At 29.7% G+C, this 18,759-nt stretch overlaps 2 protein-coding genes across 2 annotated transcripts; one reads left to right on the forward strand and one right to left on the reverse strand.

Moving 5' to 3' along the window:
* The first annotated feature begins 502 nt into the window (after nt 1-502).
* On the forward strand, nt 503-2,746 carry LOC125070374 (ras-related protein Rab-43). The gene is made up of 4 exons (XM_047680215.1): nt 503-775; nt 852-936; nt 1,487-1,743; nt 1,896-2,746. The coding sequence occupies exons 1-4, from the start codon at nt 566-568 to the stop codon at nt 1,995-1,997; spliced, it is 654 nt and encodes a 217-aa protein (XP_047536171.1). The 5' UTR covers nt 503-565; the 3' UTR covers nt 1,998-2,746.
* A 922-nt stretch (nt 2,747-3,668) lies between these two features.
* LOC125070546 (RING finger protein nhl-1-like) lies at nt 3,669-14,806 on the reverse strand. Its single transcript, XM_047680452.1, has 9 exons — nt 14,617-14,806; nt 11,590-11,714; nt 9,544-9,806; nt 8,601-8,720; nt 8,195-8,410; nt 7,574-7,788; nt 7,059-7,285; nt 6,295-6,461; nt 3,669-5,481 (listed from the first exon to the last, which is right to left on the reverse strand). Exons 1-9 carry the CDS (start codon nt 14,796-14,798, stop codon nt 5,005-5,007), a joined length of 1,992 nt encoding a protein of 663 aa, XP_047536408.1. The 5' UTR covers nt 14,799-14,806; the 3' UTR covers nt 3,669-5,004.
* Between the last annotated feature and the right edge of the window lie 3,953 nt (nt 14,807-18,759).

An 18,759-nucleotide genomic window follows, 5' to 3' on the forward strand; every position in this document is an offset into this window, starting at 1 on the left:
CTTTAAATACCAGCTTTACATAAAAATAAATAAAAGTTACATTCTATAACAGAAAAAGTAAGTTTTTAATAGAAAATACTAAGATTAAGATATTTAAAATAATTGTGTATTTTAATTTATAGAAAAATCTTACTAAATAAAATACTTAGAAATAAAAAACCGGAATATTAGAACTCGACAATATGTAACAATTTTTTTGTGTTTAATATTTATAATATTCTTAGTTTTTATATCACGAACGTGTTACGGTTAATAGGAAATGAGAATATGCGGAGATATCACTTGAATAAATCAATCGGTGTAACAGATTATCTCAGGCATATTTTGTTTTTCACCATCAGTTCAGATAGTTTCAAATCTTTAGTGCAAGGAATTATTATTTTCTAACACATTCGTACTATGTGTTCCAACCACTATATACATAAATATTAATTAATTACATACATACATTAAAACTCTAGCAATATTGAGTTAAACGTCAGAGATTTAACAATATTTGAGAAATGATTGTCAAGTGAACAACGTAAACATAAATCTTTGTAAATTTTATCACAATAAAATAGTCATGACTAATCGTAATCCTAACACTCTCATGAGTGTTCCAGATGAACAATTTGATTATTTATTTAAAATAGTTCTTATCGGTGACTGTGGCACGGGTAAAACATGTATTGTGCAACGATTGAAATCCGGTAATTTCATAGAGAGACACGGTAATACAATAGGCGTAGACTTTTCAATGAAAACTTTGATAGTGGACGGAAAGAAGGTCAAGGTTTGTATTGTAAATAATTAATTATTAGAGAGCTTGCAGATCGATAAGTTCATTCATTTCTAATAAAATAAATTAGCTTCAGATATGGGACACTGCTGGACAGGAAAGATTTAGAACGATAACACAAAGTTATTATCGGTCTGCGAATGGAGTAATTATAGGTACGTTGTATAATATGCTATCTACTATCGCTTTATTTTATGATTCAACATACAATAATTATTTGCATCCATTTTATTTGATTGCACAAATATATAGAAAATAAGATAATATGACGTGGGGCTAATAATACATTAATATACATTATTAGGTAATGTGCCCCATGGGGATAAATATACCTTATTGAGAAATAGGATCTATTGCAACTGCTGGAAGTAAAGAAAGCAAAGTTTCTAATTATTCGTGTAATTGGATATATAGCTGATTCAAATCTAATAAACTTATTACATAACAGAGTGTTAAGCTTCAGTTAACAATTACAAGGAATTGTTACATGAGAGTAGAATATGAATAAATTATTCAGTAATAAATAAAACCATCGGCAGATGTATGCTTTGAATTATATACTAAAATCTCCAAAACTCGCTGCTTGTTCTGATATAGGTTTCATGAATATTGGCCCAATACTTTTATCAGCTAAAGAACTCATAAAATATGTTGCATTTATTAATGTAGATTTTTTTACTATGATATTCTCATTTTTTTTTCCAGTGTATGATATTACTAAGAGGTCAACATTTCTATCCTTGCAAAAGTGGATTGAAGAAGTTAGAAGATACACATCATCCAATGTTATAGTTTCATTAATTGGAAACAAGTGTGATTTGACTGATCAACGTGAAGTTGAGCCAGATGAACCAAAGTCATTTTGTCGCTATATCCCTGAAATTATGTTTGTGATGGAGACTTCAGCTAAAGATAACACAAATGTTGAGGATACTTTTCGCAGTTTAGCAACTGAACTGAAGGTAAGCAAAAAATTAATGTTCTTTCTTATTTTATCTTACATTCAAGGCTAAGTTTTAAAAAGAGGTAAAATTACAGTAGTTCTATATCAAAAATTTTATAATTTTCAAAAAAATAAATAATATTTGAGACATATAAAAACTTTTTTTTCCAGCGGCAACATGATAATAGTGAAGGCCCACCAGCAGAATCAGATTCAGTTGTGCTTGGTGAAAGTCATCCTGTAAGTAGGTGCCAGCCTTGTAGATCTTCTTAGATTATATAGTTTAATAGACAATATGCCATTTGTTCATAATTTTTTATTAGCGGCCTGCATAACACCAAATATATTTTTATTCTGCCATTAATTTTTGGCTATGATAATATAAATATTTGTCACAAATCACTGGTTAAACTCTTTATTACAATGAATTATGTACCAAGTATGGTGCTGTTAAATATAGGTGCTTAAATGAATCTCTATTTTTGTCTATAATTTTGATTATGACTAATGAAAAATCACATATTTTTGTGACAAAAGTTCATTTTATTAATTTAATTGTTATAAAAAAAATCTTAATCTTTTAAATTTATATTAAAGTCTTGTCAAACATATGTGGTACTAAGAAATGTATCATTAAAAAAATATGCCCAGTTAAATTAAAAGAATTAAATAAAAAAACGTCGACCAAAATAGGTATCAAAATATTACATCTGTTTTTTATAATATATGTAGCTTTGTCAGTATATTAAATCATATTTAAATGTATCATAAATATATGCAAGGTTGTAGCAAAGATTTTTGTGAGACAAGGTAAAATCAATCATAGCTACCAATCAACTATACATTTTATTAAATAAGACAAAGAAGTTATTTTATCTATTACAATACCAACTAGCAATAACAAATTATATAAACAATCCTAACTCTGACACGCGTCAATAACAATACTATTATTAATTTAAACAATTGTATCTATTGTTGAATGCATCTTGTTTACTGTTGGAACACAAGGAATTTATAAAGTGGCTGCTGCACTGTGTTGAATAAAATTAAGAAATTTGAGGTTATATTTTTAAAGATTATATTTATAATTTAATTTTTTTCTTAAATGTCACAATTCCATTATTGAATATTTTAGTAAGACTTAAAGTATTATTATATTTTGTAACGATAAAGGAATTCTCATTAGTTTTTAAGTGACACTAAATAAAGTCTTGATAGAAGTCAGTTTCGATAGTGTAAATAATTATAGATAAATATTTGTACCACCTAGTCGAGACTGATTCGCCATATTTACATTTTTAAATTAAAAAAAAAAATAGGTAATCTCTGTTTCTTTACTTCATTTATTAGATTTATTTTTCTATATTAAAATATGTTGTATGTAACCTTTTAATTTGTTGAGATTAATTGTTACAAGACCATTCATAGTTAAAGTGCGTTTCTTTTAACGGTAATTCATATTTTATTCATAAAAAATCAGATTTAATGCCCTCAGTCGCTTACTTTATCATTAATTTCAAATTTAATTTAATTTCAAATTCAGATTAAACCAAATTCTAACTCGGACTAAAGTTCGGTAAAAAATACCTAATGCATTTGTCGATTTACGTTTATCCAGTTTATTAAAATTAATTATAATAGTAAAGGAATATTAATATGCAATTAAATTAAACTTGACTTGGCGGTGGGGCTTTGTGCACGCCTGTTTGGGTAGATACTACTTAAACATTCTACCAAACCAAATAATATGTGATGAGTGGATTTTAGTCTTAGTTCCCAAGGGTGTTGGTTTTGGTGGTGGTAGTGGTTAATATCACTAAGACTATGTCTATGATCGCCCAATTGCCCGTCGGCATACCTATTCTGTAATAACATTTAATTTGATCTTTAGGCCTTTAAAATAACGCACTTTGACTATGAATATATCATATATAACATTGGTTTTTTTTACATTTACGTATTTGTATATTTACTACACTTTCAATGGCCTTATTCTTAAAATTAATGAAAAAAAAAATTGTAGAGATTATTTCGAAGGGAGAAATTTGCGACAAAAAATCACCTATTATAATGCACTTAGACGTGAAAGAGGAAAAGGATAGCTTATATTATTTTGATTTTTAAAAATACTTTTGGGAATGGCAAGCCATATACTATAAACCTTTTAATTTTAAATTATTAGGTATATTCAAATAAATAAAACGGATCTGTTCCAAGAATCTAATTTTTATTTATTTTTAAGATTTAACAACTTAATGTCTAAAGTATCTTTATTTTTTTTTTTTTGTAAACCAGTGATGTAATAAAATGGTTATAAATGAAATTGTTTTCAATCAATGTGTTTCTGTTATTACATATACCCTTATCCATATCAGAACAAATTACTGGTTAGGCTTACTATGTTCATAGAGCAATATATTACCGGTGCTTTGATGGTGTAAGTAATATTTTTATGTCTCTTGGAGAATCTTATGGACAAAGGTGACCACCAAGCAGCCTAGTTATACGTCTATATTCCTTAAAGTTAATTACACGCAAAGAACATAAATAAATATTAAACAATTAAGAAATAAATATTTCAGTAACAACGTTTAAAAAAATATACATACATATATTTCTACATAGTTATTTGGTCCCAATTTATGATTGCACGTAAAAAATAATTTAATTCTGCGATTGTTGTTTTTAGAACTTTGTAAGAAGAATATAAAGTAGAAATAATTAAAGCATTCGACACTAAATTAAACAAACGACTTTGACGTTATATCATTGGAGAAATCTCTGTAATCTATGATATTGGTTGTGTGTTCGTTAAAACAGGCGATTCGAATGTCGGCGAAGAAGTTATCGGAACTTAATATGTATATATATATATGTATGTATGTATAAATATAGATATATTAATCAAGAACTGTCTGTAGAGCACAATATATCAAAGCTATTATCAAATTGCATGTTATATGCAAATCTAAAGTTTGTCAATCCTTCCATTAGAATATGCCAACATATTAACGATTGATTTACAGATCAAAATAATTTATTTTTACTATACATACTATATTTTATTGTAAAGGTATTGAACTTCGATATCCACAATATGACGTTTTCGCAACGTTTTTAAACATACAGGGAAAAAATAACGATAGTTTTAGTCGTATCAAGTAAAATCAGTATCCTTGTCAGGTCTTGCTGCATTTATAAATTTACTTAAAAAACTGTCATTCTTTTGTTTTCATATGTACACTTCTAGTAAAATATACATGCTTTATTAGACTAACTAGAAGAAATTTACACTATGATTCTTTGCATCGCTTACAATAATATCTAACTGCTTAGTGACATGTAAACCAGAAATCCACCCAAACTTCCCAGGATCTGTGCCGAGTCTTCCAAATACTCTCACCAATTGACCGCTAGGCTTGAAAACTTGGACTCTACAATTACCCGAATCACCTACAAGGATAAAACCCATTGGATCAACAGCTAGAACTTCTGGCTGCCTGAACTGTCCCTTTCTCTGACCCAATGAGCCGAACTCCAAGATCTTATTCTTGTCTTGCTTGTTATACACTTTGACTCTACGATTGCCACTATCTAATATGATAACGCGGTCGTTTGTGATGGCGACAGCGGTTGGTGCATTGAATTCTGTACAGAGCATATCTTTTGTCTCCCATAAGCTCGATGTTTGTATAGCTTGTGGTCTTGTAGCTACTCCGTATTGGTCCAAGAATTTGCCATCGGCATCGATTACCTGGTGGGTTTAAAATTTAATTTTAGTTTGAATTTGTGCCAGAAGTATATCTTAGAAATTTGTCAGTGACATCCCGTACATGTGCATACTATTGGGTCAAAGACAATCTGTTAAGGGCATAGTTTACTTCAACTATAGTAGAATTTTAGCCGACGGGAACATCCCGACGTCTTCCATAGCGTCGAGCAGAAAATTATTTATAACTATAACTTTAGCGTCGATTAAGCTTCACGTGTTCAACAGGACCGCTAATATAATAAGAAAATACATTTAAAAAGACGGATAGTCTCTGAGCGTGTCGAATGGAATGTTGATGTTGTGAGACGACCAATATGCACGCAACACAACTGGTACAATTTAATACAAACTATTTGAAATATGCCTAATGCATACAGAGAGCTGAAATTGTTTTGTAGAAATGCGTATAATTTTTAACGTAATTATATTTGATTTTAGTAATAAACTGATTGACAACCGAAAGCGTATTTAAATAATTAATTATCGTGGATTAACTAGTGGGTAAACCTAACTAGTGTATAGATCGGCGTTTGAATAAAATAAACTTAACAAATAAAATCTAATATATTTTTGTTTATATATTTTTTTGCTGTCTATACTCTGATTATTGAGATGACTAATCGTCTTATGCATACTAAGATATCTTGTAAGCTCGTCCGTCGTTTACACATACAAACGCAAACTGAGAATTATTTTGCGTGGAAGAGCGCGCCTTCGTGAGTGAATACATTTATAGTAGTAACATATAATTTGTAGGTAATAAAATTATACACTGTTAAATGAACTTTAACGCACCTGTACTCGATCATTTCCGGTATCAACGACGTAAATATGATGATTTGCGTTATCTGTGGCGATCCCTTCCGGTGAACGAAACATACCCCCGCGACTTCCTTTTTGACCTATAGATCTTATATAATCACCGTCTTTGGAAAACACATGGATACAATGTTTCCATTTATCTGAAATAAAACATTTTCAATGTAATCTATTTAAAGTAACGGATAAAAAGATCGCTAATTTCAAATTCTACTAATAAATTGCTACTTTATTGCAATCGAAACGTAATCGTAGCCGTTCGTCCATTTTCCTATTCTACTTAAACAACAATACTGTTGAAGTCCGGTCGAAGTTGGATCGGAATATAATCGACATCATATCATAACTAATATAAATAAGTAGATTAAGCGAGTAGATTAAGCAGTTATAATTAAGCTGAGTTTTATTTTTTGTCAGTAATAGTCGAAATTGGATCGGAATAGAAACGGAAACGTACCATAACCGCTATATGATAGTACAAATGGCCCCCTGTTTCTTATAAGAATTAAAAGTAGAAGCAGAAGCAATCAAATGAAGAAATTATGTTATCTAAGGCCTAAGACATCAATGGAATTTATATTGACATGCCTCTCGAAGATTATAAAATTATTTAATTTTAGATAAGTTATTTTTTTTTTAAATATTATTTCTGTGGTTCAACTATTTATCGTTGTTATTTTTCCTAAAACACATTATAAAAGGCACGTGAGTTTGTATTTTAATCAGTTAAAAATATCTACCTGTAACATAAATCTCGCCTAGGCTCTTCATGAAGGCAATCTGTACTGGACAAAGCATCTCATCACAAGACAGTCTGGTGATAATCTTGGCCTGTGACCGTTCTACTACCAGCACACAGTGGCTGTCCATCCCACAGATGTAGAGGTGATTATTCCAAGGACTCACACCTATTCCTGCAGGGCGAGATGTTTTCCGCCAAATATAATGGGGATCGAAGTTGCGGGATCTAGAAATGTTGGTATTTTTTATTTAAACTCCATAGTCTATTTTTATATGGATAAAGAATGACAGATACGGCTTCGTGTAGTTAACGGTTACTGATGCATCAACTACGCCGTATCATGGATTACGAATAAAATACTCTTGTACGAAGGTAGTACTTAAGTAGCAGAACGAGATATCCAGATATTTTTTCTTAATATAATAAAATTAAAATAGTGATTTATCTATTGACAATAATAGCGAACATTTTTGTAAAATAGATTATCTTTCCCATTACCTAATTAATTCTTACCTGTAATGAAGTATCAGACTTCCCTCACTTTCCATTGGGTCATACTGTTTGGCAGCCTCGGGTACAGGATCGTCTGATTCCGCGTCACATGGAGTTGTAGTATCTGATTCTATGCTGAAGTTCTCTTTGTCGAATGCAAATTTCTCTGAATCCCATTTGGAAACTTCCGACAACAGTTGTAGTGTGTTTTCGTGTAAGTTCATAAAAGTTTTCACCTAAACAAAATAATCACATATGTATTTTATTGTATATATATCAGAAAGAAAAAGTATTTGCTACTAATATTTAAAAGTTGGGTAAATTTTGAGATTATCTTAAATAAAGTATATGTGGGAGATAATATTTCTTAATCAAGTTCCGGTCACGGTTGTGTAATTGACTCAAATGACAAGTCTTTATAAAGGACTCAACATTTTCATTTAGGTAAACAGCTAGTAAGCGAATATTTCAATAATACATAAATTACTTTACTTGATTTTCATTTTATGACAAGTTAGATTTTCGGTATCTGTAAATATCGAAAATATGATAAATATTCGCATATTTCGCCATCAAAATTGTTGGTTTCGGATACTCAAACTCGCGACCGGACACAACATACAGTTATTTAAAAATTATTACCTTTTCACGGTCGCTGGTATTCCGGGTGACGTCCATTGCATTAGTTGCTACTTGACAAGCCTCATCCAAAGACGATTTCAGAGCTAATGCGGACATATCTCCAATATTTTTCAAGTTTTTCGCTTCTTTTAACAACTCCATTTTCGCTTCCAGAATAGCATTTATCTTCTCCTCTGCTGTAACGTTTATTTGTTCTATAATTCGATCGCAACGGTCCTGAAAATTTGGTATTATTTCTTTGCAGTGTCGTCAAAACGCAGATCTCATCCGTTATTAAACGCGTAACGGTTTATTATCTAAATTATCGTTAGCAATCAGTAATCAATAAAAGGATAACATATAATTAGGTATATAGCACGATAATTCGTTTTGCTAGATAATACAGTTTGTTAGTTAGCTAAAATACCTTGTGATGTTCCGTTTTATGTTCTAATCTATTTGCCGCTGAATCCAATTCTTTCAAGATTGATCCCAATTGTGAACGCATGTCTTCCAAATGTTGCGACCAACAGACTCGGCAATAGTTCTAAAATATCAAGGCATAAATAAACAGACGATATAACCAGTATTGGAAGTTGCAACGAATCTCGTTTACTTATTATTAATATTCGGTGATGCAGAACCATATTTATTGGGTCTGATCGAATATTACCGAACACTGAAATACTTAGATCGATTGAATTTATACGATTTATGTTTACATATATTTAATGTGAAAGACGTAGGTGTGACCAAAGTTCTCTCGGAGTAGCCAAAACTCAAATTAGACATAGAACTCGATCTTAAAATATCAGAAAGTGGATCTCCTAAAGCGAAATTGACTTCAATGGGCATAAGATTAAAATGATGTACCATCAAAATAGCGAATCAAATTGGCTTATAAATACTAGACGGTGGTGTCGAACATTGACTGTCGAATTAATAAGACTATTTATTACTTGGCTTCGTTGCCATAAATATAGTTACGGTGTAGTTCCCGTCAGTGTCTATTTTTCTCATCGTTATAGATTTTTTCCTTTTTTTGATGTCATTTTTGATGCCCTGATTCTTATTCATACATTTCTCTATGTAAAGTTTTATTATTTTCAATCGCTTCAATAGTTCAGTCGTGATAAGGTAACAAACAAACATAGTCACTTTTGCATTGATAACATTAGTCTAATGATAATAAAGATACATGTACCCAGAAGTATCTTATCTTGTTTATTGATTTTGCGTAATTTCCGATATAAAGGGACCACCTCAAATCACTGCGGTGTTGTGACTTAACTATACTGAGCAGTAAGAATTATATGCCAGGAAAGTATCTTTTTTGTTGTTTTTAAATGACGTAATATTACTAAACATACCTGTTTACAATGTTCGCACGAGGAAATATCGGAATTATCACACATGGATCTGCAGTGGCTACATCTTATACCAGCAGCAAACAATTCAACTGAACTCATATTCGTTGGTGTGACTGGGGGTGTTTCCGTCTTCGGGGTGACACTCATACCGATCATAGACAACAGCGTATCTATGTAAAGATTCGATGGTAAATCTTCTACAAAGCTCGGTCCGTGAATTTGTATTCTAGTACGACAGATGGGACACGAAATAACCGGTAAATCTGTAATTAATTACATTTAAATATTAACTGCTTTATTATTAAATAAAAAAACTTTACCATTCGATTGAGATTTATCCAATTTTTTATAGCATTTATATCCTTTATTGAGAAGCTGTTTAATTTCAGAATATGTTTTGCGATTCGTTTTATTATTAACGTAATTAAAAAATGTACACTCAGTAATAATAAATCAACAAATAAAAGAAATCTGCATTGTTATTACTAAAATAAACAAAAAAATAAAAGCTTTACACATTAATGAACAACGGATGATTATTATTAACAATATAACAATATACCCTGAAAATACTTTGTAAGCTTGCTAATATAAAAAGGAAAAGAAACACATTTTCTTGCTAGTTAAAATGAAGAAATCATAGTACGTCACATCAGACACGTCTCGGTCAATTATTTAATTCAAACATACCACATATTTGATCTTGAAATTGTAAAATAAGTAACAAGATCGACGGTTGTAAAATCGTCAAATCATTGCGAAATGAGTTGTCGGTATTAATAAATGAATACGTAATAAATGCCAAGATTAGATTAAATTATTCGTAAGTATTCGATTTTTAATTTTATATCGTTTTAAAGGAAATCTTTATAGGAAGACTATTATTTAATCCGTTTAAGCTTTTTTTTTATTTGTTTCCGTAATTCCTATCTACATTCATGAGCAAATTCTAAGAAAATATTGTATCAGAAAAGTTGTCCTAATCAATGGAAACATTTTTCTTTATTAATCTAACAATTATTTGTTGTACCAATCCCCATATAAACTAGAATGTCGATTTTAACCTGTATACATATTTATAATGCCGTATTGATTTCAAACTGAAAGCATATTTTATTTCATAGTTTGGTAAGATGGTCACTCTTTAGTAAGCTCGTCGTTCTTTTGAATTTGGCCTAATTTTGTATAGTCATGTGATTTTTTTATATTACTGGCCGTATGTCCGATGCGATACCCCAGCCCTGGATTTTTATTCAGTAACCCATCAGTTTTTCTTAAATATTAGTTTTTTTGGTAAGCTCATAATCATTTTATGGTCAGTCACAGCACACTATCTGCATAACCTACCTCAAATTTCACCATCAGAGGAGATGCATTTTCAAACCTTCTTCTTTCAAGAGTTTTGTCATAATCAGGTGCCTTAATACATATTTCAAACAGTAAAAAGCGTATAAGATGGTAAACTACCATTACTAAAAATATATCATCTTGGATGATGAACTATCTAATATTAATATAAGATTACTAATACCCTTATTTCTACCATATTTTGTAAGGAATTTCTATACGATCATTCATTCCCATACTCCGTAAGATTTATTTTTTAAATCTTTTCTTACTGCTCACCTACGTTTCAATAGGAACTCCTCGTGACACGCGGCATTTTATCCCGTTAGACCCACTGGTTTAGGCTGTGCGTTGTATATCAGTCAGTCATTTTTAAATTGAATAAAGTAGATAATTTACTAAATAGTTTTTTATTATAGCGATTCCTTTACTTTTATTCAAATTAATGTATAAAAAGGAAGATGATTTGGGGATAACGTGTATCTTAAACTTCATCCTCTCAATAAAAAAAATTAAAAAATGTTAATGATAAAATATCGATATTATGTCTAACATGTATTATGTCATTACTAAATTTCTGTAGGTATCACAATCGCACGCACGCAGATAAACGCGCGCACGCAAATACACGCGAGCAGATGTGGAATTATTGTGAGCCGAAGCAGAAGCCATAAAAAGAAAAAAAGTCTGATTACAAACCTGACACATATGTTTTGAGACATGCAAAACAAAATGTATGTTGACATGGCAACATTTTTGGTTCGCTGAGTACTTCCAGACACAAAGAGCATTGTACTAGTTCTTTGATGCCGCCTGCAGACATTCTATAAATAAAAAAAATACACTCAAATATAATAATGAAAGAATAAGTGTATTAACACTATTGATCAACGAAAAATGGGTTTTCGAAGTATGGTTTTAGTTTTTTGAACGTATAATACGAAAGATTACTAGTTTTATATAATTTTAATATTTAAAATGGAATATGTACTGAATATAAGATTAGATACCAATTTTATTTTATTTTATTTTTAGTAGGACAACTAACAGCAGATACATTAGCACATGAAAAAAAAAATACATTTCGTAATAGCTCACCAAATGTATAGCAATAATATAATAATAACAACACTTGGTCGACAGTTTGATTTGTATACTTGTGCTCATTGTAAATTAAAAAGTTTAAATTTCGTTTAGTTTTTACTATTTCTATATCAACGTAGGAATATATTTAGATCTCATTCAATATTGAAATATTTATTAAATATGTAACTTAAAATTTTACATCGTTAAAAATTAAATCGATTTAAAAATAAGGAGTCAATACACAATTGAGTTACAATATTTGTTTTTAATATTCAAAATTGTCTGAAGTCGATACCATGTCCATGAATGTTTCTCTTGTCACTTGAATTATCTAAATTATAAACGAAAGAAACTTCGAACTGTAGCTGTTTATATGTATATTAAAATCATATTAAAATCTTCTCCGAAACGCGTTCCATCTAAGTATATGAGTTTTATGGATATTGGTTTAATATTTTTTCAGTAAGGCATTACAAAAAGTCTCCTCATTCACTAGTACAAATGTATACAACAGTAATAACGCATATAGTTTTAATCAATTAATTACAAATTGTATTGTTTAATAATAACATTGATGGCTTGTGTGTGTCAGTAGCGAGCTAACCCGTTATGTAAATGTACAAAAATGTTTAAAGCTCTTCGGCTCCGATTTCAGACAATTTAGTATTACATATAAAACATTTAAATAAAAAAATACGATTGAGTTGTTTTTCACATTTAGTGCCGTATCTGCATTTTTGAAGTTGCTTTAAATTGTTTTTTAACCGACTTCAAAAAGGAGTACATTAACAATTCGCCAGTATTTTTTTTAAAAAAGTTTTTAAACAATGCTTTTTTTATCTAGTGGATAAAATGATCGTCGAGAGGTCGATCGTAGATCGTTTAGACGAATTTTGTCTAAATGATATATTTTATTTGCACAAAAAATAATCCTTCTTATATCTTACGATAAATATGAAAGTTTATATGTTTGTATGTATGTCATTCAGTCTATAAAAGCGTCTAGGAGGATTTTGATGAAATGTGAAAGAGAGATACAGGTAAAGTGACAAAGGCCACCTAATACTGTAACAAAATATATTACAAACGATCTTAAGAATTATAAACTATAACGATATATTATTATAATCACCACATACATTATTAATAATAGTATTGCCGTATGTTATATTACATTATATTGACAATGTACTCATTACTTTAAATTCACAACATGTGAGGTAGAGTGTGTCGTGTCTGGGTGGGTACCGACCACTCATAATTTACATATTCTATCACCAAACAGCAATTCATATTATTGTTGTATACCGGTTTGAAACGCCCTGAGTGAACCAGTGTAATTACAGGCACAAGGGACGTCTTACAAAACGGACGATCTGAGTTCCTAGGTTGTATACGCATTGGCGATAATATATGGTATGATTAATATTGTTTACGGTGTCAATGAGATTGGCGGTGGCTACCACATGGTGGCACATTTACGCGACCACTCATATATTTTATAAAAAACTATAAGCATTGGTTTTTTAATTTGGTATAAATGCTTTTAAAAACTATCAATTTCGATGATACACATCTGCCGTCAATGACAGCCATTTTTTTATTGTAAAAGTTTTTCTGCTAGTTCTTTATTTAGAAAAATTTAAATATACTACGACTTACATATATGATATTTTACATACAATGTGCGTAAGAATTTGAATATACAAAACAAGAGCTCAGCCAACGATGTCGAATCTTGGTCATTACTGTTAAATTTATTTCCATCCTTACACATGAACAGTTTTTTACATTGTGTGTTGCCAAGTTCGAATTCGGGATTTGCATTCACAATTTTTACGGATATTGATTACGAACTCCTTTTGTTAACTTAAACACGATTTCAGAACATCGAACTTTTTATTTATTTGTGATGGGAATTTTTTAAACGAAATTTTGGTTAGTCAAATGTCTAAATAATCTTTATTCGAGTATGCTTTTGGTATGGTACACATTTTAATACTGAGTGCTAGGAATTAAGGAATCATTTTTGTACATCAGTTACTGTTCGTTTTAGAGATACATGTAGGTAAAGAGCCGTTGACGTCGTTTCTATACGAATTTTAAAAGCAAATCTAACTTATATAAACAAAATGAAATATTTCTTGATTAAAGTATTTTTTTAATTAAGATTAACGAGAAAATGAACTTACACAATACCCCGAACACCGCTAGCTCAACGAATAATTAAATTAATAATATTTTATATGAAATTCACCTTGTTATCGTTTTAGAACTTAGATTTGGATTTGTTACTGATGATGTTAAACTATTGCTTTAATATTAACTATCGCTTTATATTTATATATATATTTATATATATATATATATATAAATATATATATATATATATATACATATAACTTGCAACCCGCCCCGTCCTAGTACTAGTGTATATATTAATAATATAACTTTCTACCAGTGTTTTTTTTTTTAAATTGATCATTAGTTCTTAAGATTGAGATTTTTTTTCCTCTTTATAATATTAGTATATATATTGTATATAAGTAGATATTTTTTCTGATAATAAACAATATTCGTCTATACACTCCGAAATTAATTTTAATTAACAAACTTTGTGATATTGTTGTATCAACTCACTTCCTGGGTATCAAATCCGCTGTAGAAGAATTATTATTGGTTTTAGACGAATTTTGCATGGCTTGTTTAAAAGTCGGTGGGCTGGTTTGAGGCTCAAAAGTAGGAGAAGGTGTTAGGTCATTAAAACCTCTTTGACTGTTCAACCTCTTTATATTAAAAAACTTTTTCACTTTTTCCGCCATTATGATAACTACTTGGTATCACTGATTAACAAATACTGAATCTATCGTATCAGTTATAATAATAACCTTATCAGATTATGATGATTTTAAGTTTTGATTACTTTGTTAATTTTGATAAGATTAGGAAATTTCGTACTAAGATATAATTAGTACCAATTGTTTACTTTTAAGTGCAAAATGATTTTAATTTATTAATAATAAAATGCAATAATAATTGTATATTGTTACCTCTTTTACTCAAAGCTAGCACACTATATAAACACGTTATGAAGTCGTGTCCTCTAGGGTTATTCTACAGTAAGAAGCCCAAAAATGAGTGCAAATCACGAGCGTGAAATGTCAGATTTTGTATGGTACTTTGGTTCCAATAATTATTAAATTTATAGGAAGTCGTTAGACATAATTTCATGTGTTAAATACGGAGTAAGGCTTTTTTTTGTTTCATATGATTTAAAATAAAGGGACCACCTCAAATCACTGCGGTGTTGTGACTTAACTATACTGAGCAGAAAGAATTATATGCCAAAAAAGTATATATTTTTTTGTTTTTAAATTACGTAATATTACTAAACAAGTTGCAAATTTATTGATCACTTAAAAGTATTTTTATAAGACGCTGAATTAAGTATTGTTTTGCCGATTAATAAAAAAAATAAGTATTATCAAATCCCTAAAGCCAAATTATGAATCGACGTTTAACACTTAATATAGTATCATTACACTTATTGCAAAGTATTAATCCTAAAACCAATATCCATCTTTGATTCTAAATATTAATAATAAGAAAACCAAGATTTTAAATCAAGTATAAGGAAAACACGATAGTTAGTGAAGATTTATAGAAGTTAGCACTATAAATCTGTAACTTCTTATTTTAAAATAATTGTAAAAACCTACGCAGTTTCAAAACGATGTAAATCGCTTATAATTTTCATGGCATTTGCAGGCTGTAAACGTCTTACTACCTACTTGGGAAGCTGTAGAGTTTATCTGTGGGCAAAATGGTAAAATTTTGCCTCTCTGCTCCAAGTTCGATAAAATATAGTATATATAGTATATAATATATAAGTGTTAGATGTTCCTACGACTCTATCCTGAGAAATCTCAATAAATTTTCCTCAATGCCAAGCTCCGGCTAAATGATTGTATCATACATATAAGTATAGTAATTTGTTATAATAATTGTTCGATTTGTATAATATCAAAAAGTTCAAAATTATTTATCATATTGAAGTAAACAGTAGGTGGGTGGTAGGTAGGTAATTAATCCCAAGAGAACCATTAAATTATACATATTGATGTTGCCATAGTAATGAGTAGAAATATTCTTAGGAAAATTAATATAAAAAAAATTACGATCTCTCAAACTCGAATTTTCAAACCATGAATTATAAATATAGTGTTTTCGAGAAAGTAAGAAGATGTAGGCTTTTAGGTTGCCATATTTTATTTTATTTCATTTTATACCGTCACGTGTAAGGACACAAATCGTAATCCGTTATTTCTGGCATATTGTATTTCCTTATTTTACGAATGAAACTGTTAGGAATAAACGATAAGATGACATTTATCGAGTTATTTAGTAATTTTTAAACTTTATAGAAATATTAAAATTCTTGTTTATAAAATATTCTAGTCCATACTAAAACAGTTAATATTTAAGTATGTCCTGTAAGTTGAAAGATTATTTGACACCGGACTACTTAATAACAGACTGTTTATCTATATACATATAATAAAATTGGAGTGTATGTTTGTAATATTAAAATAACCGCTTTTTACTAAATGCTTGTATATGTATACACGGTACATATACCAAAATAAGATTTTTTTAAATTTTTGGTTGTCTGTCTGTTTGTTCCGGCTATTCTCTGGAACGGCTGGACCGACTTTGACGGAACTTTCACTGACAGTTAGCAGATGTTACTCCTGTAACTTAAGGTAATTTAATAATAAAGTAAAATAATAATAAAGTCACGCTGCATGTCCAAATACTGTCCAGTACCGCACGCAGCCTTCGCGCCTCCGTCACGTCGGATTCCTCCCACTAAAGGCTTAATATCACAAAAGCTACCTAATACAGAATTAATAAGTTATAGTAAAATCTGCGAACTGAACAATAACTTTTTGCTAAATACAAACTTATGAGTAATATAATCAGATAAAAGATATTTTGCTATCCTTACAAAATCAAGTATTTCAATTTCTTTGCCGCGATAACCCCAATTGTTTTTATCATGAGGGATGTGCTGAAGTAACCGTGTTACGCAAAGAGCGTCCAGATCAGGTTGAACGAGTATTCGTCTCGTCAATTAAAGTATACTTATACAGTGATTACATACGAATCGATGCAGTAAAACTTGTAAAAAGTTGATAATAATGTGTCCAAAAATATGAACTCTATGGTATAAGGTAAAAATACGTAAATAAATTGTGTTTGTATGTTTGTCTGTTTCATATATTTGTAATACAATTAACGATGAAATTGATAATGTAAATTTAACTTTTGTTGGTATTTGTTTTCTTTTAAAGTAACTAACATACACAACACACACATACACAATTTGGCGTCTGTGATGGTCGGTGTTTTATTTTTATTTTATTACTTAATATTTTTAATATTCTAGATATGGATGCGGATATTAAATTACTTAAAAATTGTAAAAGAAAAAATCGCAATAAATTAATTTGACTTTATTTGTAGGCTACTATTTAGTTAGGTCACAGAAAATAAACTTATAGCTTGAAAGTACAATTGTAGTTAATTTAACTATAATACTACGAAAAAACAAAATTATAATACTTATTTTATTTATATCGGTTACGGTTACGGATAGATTTTTATTTCGGATAATCGATAGTTTCCGTTAGGGTTACGGTTGAATCTGTGACCATATTATTAAAAATGATAAATTTAAATAAGTACATTTTTATAAATGACAAAGAGTTTAATTAATCATTGTAAATACAATAGCTATCATTATGATTGCCAATAAAATGACTACTTGAAATTTAAAATCATCACCAACATCAATTATTTGGCGTTAGAATATTCTAGAACATCACCTTATAATCTTTATATAAACAACATATTCTTATTAAGACGTACATAGGATACTTTACATTCTCAGCGTGCAATTGTAATGGTGATTATTTAGGCGGGACGACGGCCATAATACGTAACTAATGCAGTTTGCGTCGAGTTTGTTTACTAACGATTCTAACATTTCTGGTATATCATTATACTACGTTATTGTATACTTAAGTTATTAACGTTTCTAAGCAACCGCGTGTTAAGTTATGAATGAAGAGTTAAAGTTGTACTTAAACGACGTAATAAAAGCATAAGTTTACGTATGGAAGAGATTTGTGCTAGAAAAGTTGCATCAATGTATATGGTATATTTATTATACGACTAACGTTGGTACGTGAATTAATAAAATCTTATATGCACTGCGCGCTCAGGTTTCTATTCTTCGATTATGCTAAGACAAACATATAAATTATCGTGCCCAATCGTAGTACAGGGGTAACTAGCAAACCAAAGGTGAATTTGTAATTAAATCTGTCTAAATATATAAATGTTTGTATCGATGAGTATAAAAAAATAACGAAATATGGTGTTGCTGGCTCTTCTAGATATAATCTACTTTGAGTGTGTGTTTAAAGGAATATTAAATTGAATTAAGTATTGTACATTGTCAATCTTACTAATAATTAATTAATCGTTTGCGTTTCAATTTATTTGTTTTTAACCGACTTCATAAAAGAAGGAGGTTCTTAATTCATTTGTATTTTTTTTTCTAACACCGATTTCAAAACTAACAACAATTGTAACTACATGATACTATCGTAAATCGACTTTTAAGTATTCTAATATTTTTCATTTCATTTTACTTAGAGAGAACTCTAAAAAATATTTATATCATTGTTTTGTTATTCATAGGTATGTGTTGAGTTA

Source organism: Vanessa atalanta, chromosome 17 (genome assembly GCF_905147765.1).
Source record: "Vanessa atalanta chromosome 17, ilVanAtal1.2, whole genome shotgun sequence".
Taxonomy (NCBI): Eukaryota; Metazoa; Arthropoda; class Insecta; order Lepidoptera; family Nymphalidae; genus Vanessa; species Vanessa atalanta.